General features: G+C 49.2%; 2 protein-coding genes across 3 annotated transcripts; one reads left to right on the forward strand and one right to left on the reverse strand.

The window, feature by feature from the left end:
- Positions 1-39: 39 nt before the first annotated feature.
- On the reverse strand, positions 40-1,323 carry ACYP1 (acylphosphatase 1). Of its 2 annotated transcripts, none has more exons than XM_075103520.1 (2): positions 1,186-1,323; positions 40-764 (listed from the first exon to the last, which is right to left on the reverse strand). In XM_075103520.1, exons 1-2 carry the CDS (start codon positions 1,234-1,236, stop codon positions 549-551), a joined length of 267 nt encoding a protein of 88 aa, XP_074959621.1. In that variant the 5' UTR covers positions 1,237-1,323; the 3' UTR covers positions 40-548. The 2 variants fall into 2 exon arrangements, with proteins under 2 accessions (XP_074959621.1, XP_074959620.1); XM_075103519.1 differs by having other exon boundaries at positions 1,153-1,318.
- A 158-nt stretch (positions 1,324-1,481) lies between these two features.
- Positions 1,482-7,451, forward strand: ZC2HC1C (zinc finger C2HC-type containing 1C). The gene is made up of 3 exons (XM_075103517.1): positions 1,482-1,724; positions 2,277-3,516; positions 4,208-7,451. Exons 2-3 carry the CDS (start codon positions 2,284-2,286, stop codon positions 4,472-4,474), a joined length of 1,500 nt encoding a protein of 499 aa, XP_074959618.1. The 5' UTR covers positions 1,482-1,724; positions 2,277-2,283; the 3' UTR covers positions 4,475-7,451.
- Positions 7,452-7,946: the final 495 nt, after the last annotated feature.

Raw genomic sequence — 7,946 nt, forward strand, 5'->3', positions numbered from 1 at the left:
GCCGCTCTAACCCCCTACAACAACCTCTGTTCCATGCAAGAAGCTCCAAGCAGTTTTATTCTACAGAAAAAGAAAAAAGTTCTCCAACAAAATTAATTGTGTCTGAGACATTTAGAGCGCTGAATACAGAAAAAATAAAGTTCTGGAACAAAATTAATTGTTTATGACGCATTTAGAGCGCAGAAATAACATTTTTAGCAATATTTAGTATCAGCATTGAGTCTGTGACTTCCTTCAGGTGAGCACAACGCCACACAAATTACAAATTTTACTCACATACAACTACTCAAGCCCCATTCTGTACACGCGTTCAGGAATAAAGAGGCCGTGTCCTGAAACAGCCCCTTTAATACACACCACACCCCTACCTGCCAAAGCTTTGTGAAAGACTGAGCGTTAGGCTAACAGTCCAACAAACCAATAAATTAGAAATATAATAAAATAAAGTTCTCTAGAGCTGAACATTGGCTGACTGAACAAACAGGGAAAGGGGGAAATGTTTCATGAGGGCAGCTCACACTCCAGCTTTTGCTTCTTCCTGGACAAAGTCATTTCAAGATCTGGAAGTCCTTGTGCTCCAGCGCTGCAATTTTCTTCTCATTGCTGAACTCGGCTCGGCTGATGCGGGACTGGGGGCTCCCAACCTTCCTGAGCCATTCCTGCAGCTCCTGCACCCTGGCCACCGGACCCTGAATTTGCCCTTGTACGGTGCCATGGCTGGTGTTTTGGACCCAACCAACGAGCCCCAGCCTCTTAGCCTCCCCCTGAGGAGACAACGTGAGCAAAATGAGATTAAGCTGAACGGTAAGAGAACCTCAGAATGGCGTTCACGTATAGGAGTCATTTCTATAGATAAGACGCAGAGTACCACGGAGGCTCCTATGGCTCAGGCAGCAGGAAAGCAGCACACAATTCATCCGAACACTCGTTATATTCTTTTACATTCAAAACTGGGGCTTTTCAGCCGTGCTTACATAAGGCAGCACTGAGGAACGACAGCCCCGCTTCCGAAGTAGCCAGAGCCCAGGCCGATGCCGTAGCCCAGCCCCACCGAGGTGCCCCCAGGGGCTGCCCCAGCAGCGCTGACAGAGGGCCCCGCGCACCCCAGCGGACAGGCCGCCCGTCCCGTCCTGTCCCCTCCCCACCTCGCACCTGCGTGTACTTGCGGAAGAAAACGCCCTGCACCTTGCCGGACACCTCGTAGTCCACAGAGACCAGGCCCTCGTCCTCCGCCATGGCGGCACTGACCGTCACCCCGTCCTCCTACCTCTTCCTGCCGCTGCCGCCGCCGCCACCGCACACCGCTCTACGCCTGCGCGGTGCCCCACGCCGCGCTCCGGGGGGCGTGGCTTCACCCGCCCCTGTAGCCAATGAAGAGCCAGGACCCGCGAGCTGGGTGGGGAGGGGTTGGTCTTTCATTAACTGCCTCATGAATAATCCATACTGACTCACCCGCTGGTTAATCCCCCTTACCTGGCTATAGAGGTGAGGTCCTCCGGACAGCGGAGGGAAGGGGAGCGTTGCGGAGGAACCACCGAGAGGCCGCTCACCGGCGAGAGCGGCGCAGGAACGGGCTGTTCGCGTGCCCGTCTCTTAGCAACGACCGTCAACACGGCACCCGGGGCGGCGGCGGGCCTCCCGGGCCGTGGGAGGCCGATGAGCGGAACGGGAGGCTACGCAGCTGGCCGAGGAGGCCGGGCGGAGCGCCGGCCGCGGCCTCGCAGGTAACCCCGCGCCGCCGGGCGGGCCCGCGGCCTCGGAGGCAGGCGCGCCGCGGGGGTGCGGTGGAACGAGCCAGGGGAGGATTGCGCTGAGCTTTACCGGACGTGTAGGGCCTGTGTGCCACGCCGGTGGATCTACGGTGCCAGAACTGAAGGCACACGTTACGGGAAACACCCTGGGGGAGTATTACCATTTCTCTGGCAGTACAGCATATTTCTGCTGCTACCATAAGACAGAGCTCAGACAGAGAGCGAAATAAAAGCATATTTTATTTCTGGCTGCACAAACAGTTGGGACTGGAAGAGGCAGCATGGGAGCTCCCTAGATGGAAGGAATGTAAAGTTTTACAGAAGCCAGAAAAGTTACAAAACCTTTGCTAATATTTATTATGACCTCTCACTGTAGCCTCCATGTGTAGACTGCTAGGGAAAATTTGTCCCGTTTTGGATAAGATAGTCTGTACTCAAGGATCTTAAAGATCTTTTCCAACCTATGTGATTCTGTGTATTCTGTGTGTGTAATGACTTTGCTTCTAACCTCGGGCTCTTTCTCAGGCACTGAATGGCTTTGTTTCCACCAGTGGATTCTGTGGTGGCAGCTACTAAGCTTGTTCCCAGTTCCCAGCTGGAACCCCAGAACAACAGCTTTCAGCATGAACTCATACCTCACAAAGAAGAAAGTTTAAAGGATTTCTGTGCCCGAAAGAGCCAAAGTTACTCATATTCTCTTTCTGCAGAAAGCAGTCAACACAGCTGCAGGCATGGGGGCTTCTGTTCAGCTGGACTGCAGAGCAAGTGTCTCACCAGCCAGACCAAGACTCTGCCTGCTAAATCAGTAGCCAGGCAGAAGGAAGGAGTGGACCGTGCGTATCCCCTGAAACCAATTTTTCACCACAAGGGTGTGAGTGTCCCAACAGTCAACAGAGCACAGCTCGGAAATTCCCCATACCTGGAGGAAGCTCCAAAGAGTAGGCCTAGCTCAATGAGCAAAGGGAAGCCTCCAGCAGGCAGGTCTCAGCTACCTGCAGTGCTCTCTCCTTGGACAGCAGGGCCTAAACAGTCAGCCTCCCATCTCTACAGGAGAGAGCTGGCCTACATCCTAAAGTTGGAGGCAGATGGACGGAACCTGGAAGAGCACATTCGAAAGAAAGAGGCCATCCTCAGAGAGAAGCTGGGGAGAACAAAGGAAGATCTTAGGAGGATTCAAAGAGAGAAGGAGCTTGCCAAGGCAGAGGAGAGAAGAGACAGAGAAGCAGAAAGGACCCATGAGCAAAAGGCCACAAGGCACGCTGAAGAGAAAGCTTTTGGAGGTGCAGTCAGGCCAGGTGAGGGTGGGGGGGTCCTTGGTGGGGTGCAGTCTGCAGAGGCTGCTACCCCAAAGCCCGGCACCACCCTCCACCCCCAAGACCTGGCTATGGGGAGACTCAAGAAGGAGCGGCTGGTGGCCAGCAACAGCAAAATTAGAGACCGCATACCCATGGAGCATTTAACCTCTTGTTCAGAGCTGGCCCTAAGGTGTAGCCCTTCTCCATCTGCTCTCTCAGACCAAGACTCTGGTGACCACCCATCCGCAGAGGTGCTGTACCTGCAGGCTGCCAGCGCTGTGGAAGAGGGAGGGCTTGGACAGTGCAGCTTCTGCAGACGTAAGTTTCTCTGCACCAGGCTTGAGAAGCACATGAATATTTGCAGCAAGAGCCAAGGCTCCAAGAGGAAAGTGTTTGACTCCAGCAGGGCCAGAGCTAGGGGCACAGAACTGGAACAGTATCAGCAGTGGAAGAGCTCAGAGAGGCTTCAGGTAACGTGCAGTCCCTTTGCCTCCCTCGATCCACATCCACTGCTCACATTCCTTCCACCTCGGCATCTAATTCTGACTGAGGTGCAAGCACCTTCACATGTACACGGGGCTAAAGGATACAGTCCGGCCATTGCCTCTGAACAGTTCTTCCCAAATGGATAAATAGATCATTTTAAAATCTCATAGATGGGGGTTAGGGGGGGTTCCTACCTGACCTGTCTTTGTAACGTGTCAAGGGTGCACTCCTGGAGAAAGCTCGCTCCTTGCTGTAGTCAGGGTGCTCAGGGTGCAGGCTGGCTCTGCTGCAGCAAAGCTCTGTGACATTAGGGACTGCAGGGAACTGACTGAAAATTCATGTAATAACACAGGCTTTAAAATGAAGGCAGTGGAAACACACAGCTTTGTTCCTGCAAAGCAGCTATAGCAACTATCTCCACTTCCTTGGCCCTACTGCTTGCTTTTCTGGTTCTCAAGATGTTTCCAAATATTGATGTCTCCATCAGTATTTCCTTCAAATCCTCCTTGGTGCTGGTTGTTTTGTTCCCCTTTGTGGGACTTAGTTTTTCAGGGAGGGTTTTACATCTCTGGGCATTCCTTGTTGATGGGTCACCTGGATTGGACCCTGAGCATAAGATTGAGAATGGAGGCTGACGGTGGTGCCAGTTGCACTGACTGCCTTTCTCTTCTGCAGAATAAGCCACCCAGAAGGAACAACTGGAGGCAGAAGCATGAGGCTTTCATCCAGACCCTGCGCCAGGCTCGCCAGGTGCAGCAAGTCCTATCCAAGGGAGGGAAGGTGTCTGATTTGCCCCCGTTGCCTCCCATCGAAAATCCAGACTATGTTGCCTGCCCCTACTGCAGACGCCGATTTGCTCCCCAAGCAGCTGAAAGACATATTCCCAAATGCAAAACCATCAAGAACAGGCCTCCACCCCCACCGCAGAGGAGGCGCTGCTGAGGTGGCGTCCAACTGTACCTGCTGCTGTGACTCCCTGCCTGTTCTCTGCCAGGTCTCCAGGTTCCCACTGGCTGCAAGGGTTGAGCCTGTATGTACAGCAAGTGAATAGCGCAGGACATACAAACAGAATACTGGAACCTGTGTGCTTTGACCTGTGCCCTGGTCTGCCCCATGTGGGATGCCCCTCTGGGGGCCGCTTCTCCTGTCCCGTGAGCTCAACGTGGAGTCTCAGCTTGGGTCTAAGGCTGTCACTGTTCAGGCAGCTGAGCAGGGGAGAAAGGTTGTTGCTACAGGCTGTCAGTGGGGTAGCAGTGAGGAGCAAACCATCAAAAAGGGGCTGTTCTTCAGAATCATATTTTGCCTGTTGGTTAGGGAGGCTTGGGCTTTCCTTTTTTTTTTTTTTTCCTAGTGGCGTCTGATGTGAAGAGAGCTGCTCTGCTTTAGCTCATCAACGGCTGCAGACTTGAGATTTTTCCCTTCTCCAAAAGCATAGAGCAGTACCGTTCACGTGAAGAAGAGGTGGGCCAAATGGAACACCTGCCTTTTGTTTGCTCTGCTGCTCTATAGATGCAGATGTTCACCCTGAATGTGCTAACAGCAACAGTCGTTCTGGCTGGCATAGCATCTGACTGTAGCTGCCTACAAAAGATTGGGATGTGAGGGGTTCCTTGTCTTTTGCTTTAGAAAGGACTCTACATTCTTCAAAACTATTTAGCATTTAGACAAGGCATTTGGAAAAGTCAGAGGGAAGGGAGAAAGCTATGTAAGCAGTTAACTTTTTTTGCAGCAAGCACTACTGTGTTCTTCCATCCATGGTACTTGTACTACATGACAGGATCCAGAGCTGCTGCTGCGTCATCCCTCACGCTCTGTCCTATCAGTTGTAGCACTGCTTATGAAAGCTGTGTAGGTAGGTTTAATCCGCACTTGTTCTGCAGCAGCCCAAGAGTTTATTTAGGTGCTTTTCTAGAACACAGGTGACAATCCTGGGGCTACATCTTAACAGCTGAAGATCTGTAATGTTACCATTTAGAAACCCAGTGTGACATTGTTTGAATTATGAAAGCAGATCTGGGAGGAGGAGTATTAAATGCTTCCTCAACATAAGAAGCTCAGGATCAGAAATCCAGCAGGTCAGAAAAGCGAGCAGTAGCAGGCGCTTTCTGTTTGAGTCTGTATGTAAATTCATGTGCCCAGAAGAGCAGAGACACTCCAAACTGGCCCTTGAGGCCACAGAACAATCATCCCAACCTGTTACTGACCACGCACAATAGCTGGGGCTCACAGTCAGGAAGGGGCGGAAGAAAAAACAGTTAATTAAGAATAATGTCACACAGATCAAAAATAGGTCATGAATAAGCTCAGACTAGAAATTGGGTTTCTAACTAGAAGGGGAGTGATGTCATGGAAGAACCTTCCAAATAGATTAGCACAGGCAAGGAACCTGCATTGTTTCAAGATGGACTTTGAGGAGATCATGGAAGCGATCATACGGCAGGAGTTAGAAATTAAGAATCGTGATGCAGAGCATTTGTTCCTATCTCCAGGCTTCTGGTATAAAGTGTGAAGAACAGATCAGTGACAGGTCTGTGCCTCAGTGTATCACTTCCAGAAGCTGAGAAGGAATTTCCTTCCCACAGCAACCTTCCCTTGATTCCTAGCTTGGCTTCTGATTTATTTTTAATTTCCATCCAGTATGTTTAAGAACTGCTACAGCTAAAAGAAGCCAAATAGCCCCTGCCCCCAGATGGTACACTAGGAACTTCACATCAGAAAAGCTGTTAGCTGTTTCACTACGTTTTTCAGGATTAAATCAACAATTTGGGTTTTTTTTTAATATTAAATGAGTTTTCCTGCAGGCCAAGTTGCTAGGGACCTCTTAAACACAGGGCTTGTACTCTTCCTTGAGGCACCTGCTTATTTTCATCTTAGTTTCTGCAACGGTAGTGAATTATGACAAATGTATACCCCTTCTTTTGTTTTCTTCTCGAGGTGTTGGTAGTTGTTGGTGAATTTAGGCTCATGCTAAAGGTCTTTGTCACATGCTGTTAAAGGGTCTTTTAGGAGAAATAAGCATCTTACAGACCCTTTTAGAGAAGCATCTCCTTATAATTGGTAACAGTTCCTGCACATTTCTAAGTTATTTTTCCAGATTCTGATTTTTAATATATTAGACTAGTTCTGTTGTGTAAAAGTGGTTTGTGTTCTCCAAGTAAGAATGACTACTTCATATGAGAAAGTTGCAACAGGAGGCAAACAGGAAGCAAAAAAAATTCCAGCAGCTCCTTTTGCAAGTCCTTCAGTAACACAGCAGCAGCTCATGGGAACCTAGAAAGAAACAGAAAGCAACTAGATTAAACTGGACTAGTCAGAAGCTGAATATGGAGAAACACTGTAGCCTTCAATGGGCGGACCAGCCTCCTGGAAGAAGTTAGAGAGCTTCTGCTCTATAGATACGCATGGGCAGAAATCTCAATCTCTTGGCATGCATGAAGGTCCCAGAAAGGGTCAGTAGCGCACTAGGCCAGCAAGGTACAAGAGTGTGCAAACCTAGAGAGGAGAGAAGAAACAGACTTGAAATGAGGGAAAACGATTTGCTGTATCCAAATTGATCAGAGAAGCAAGACCAATGTTAAGTTCAGAGCTTTGAAATACAGGATAGCAAGAGATGACAAGAGGTAGGAAAGGGGTAAACCGGAAGCTTTATGCCAGCCTCCTTAATGAAAAGCATTAAACTGAAGTAGACAGTAGTTCAAAAATTAAATACCACTGCCTGCCTTGTAATATTCTCTGTTTCCCTTACACTCTGTTTTGTTGACTGTGTTTAGCGGACCCTAGAAGTCAGCAGAGTGCAAATGGTGACTGGGGTAGATACACATCAAAAAGCATTTGATATCGTAAAACAAATCCATCTGTTGGGGACTTCTCTTAAGTGACAGGCAAACAGCTAATGCTGAGATTAAAAGTTAATGAAATTAAATTACCAGGCTTTATTTGTTATCTTCGTTTCACAGCTAACCATGGGCAGTTCACCCCCCTTTGCTGAGCTATTGTTTCAGGTCAAGACAGACAGCAATATCCAGAATGTCTCTGATAACTGGTTTAAAAGTTAGTAACAGTTTAGCCAAAGCATCAAGCTCAGTACAGAGATTTACCCTGCTGCTTTACTGTCATGGTTAGCGTTGCCCTGCCACTGCTCAGGCTTGTTATTCACACCAGCTCAGTTTCTGCTGCTGCTGCTACAGTACCATCCCCCTCTGTGAGACATACTGCGTTTTCAGTATCCAAATCTCTGGTGAATTTTAAGACTTTAACTCAGTTCTGCCTCTCAAGACATTTCATAATTCACTAGAAACCCTGATAAAAAGTTATAAGTGACAGGCATTAAGTACAGCGTGCAGGAACAGTTGGTCAAGCAGGTGTCAGACAGGTTCTTGCTTCTGCAGGCCTTAATGCACAGTAGAAGCCGTTC

The sequence above is a fragment of the Phalacrocorax aristotelis genome, chromosome 9 (assembly GCF_949628215.1).
Source record: "Phalacrocorax aristotelis chromosome 9, bGulAri2.1, whole genome shotgun sequence".
Taxonomy (NCBI): domain Eukaryota; kingdom Metazoa; phylum Chordata; class Aves; order Suliformes; family Phalacrocoracidae; genus Phalacrocorax; species Phalacrocorax aristotelis.

What these genes read in the sequence shown, in the direction of transcription:
- ZC2HC1C (XM_075103517.1), top strand. Translation starts at nt 2,284, where the DNA reads ATGGCTTTGTTTCCACCAGTGGATTCTGTGGTGGCAGCTACTAAGCTT. An exon ending in AGAGCTCAGAGAGGCTTCAG is followed by an intron (nt 3,517 to 4,207) that starts GTAACGTGCAGT and finishes TCTCTTCTGCAG; the next exon opens with AATAAGCCACCCAGAAGGAA.
- ACYP1 (XM_075103519.1), bottom strand. Translation starts at nt 1,236, where the DNA reads ATGGCGGAGGACGAGGGCCTGGTCTCTGTGGACTACGAGGTGTCCGGC. An exon ending in TCTTCCGCAAGTACACGCAG is followed by an intron (nt 765 to 1,152) that starts GTGCGAGGTGGG and finishes TTGTCTCCTCAG; the next exon opens with GGGGAGGCTAAGAGGCTGGG.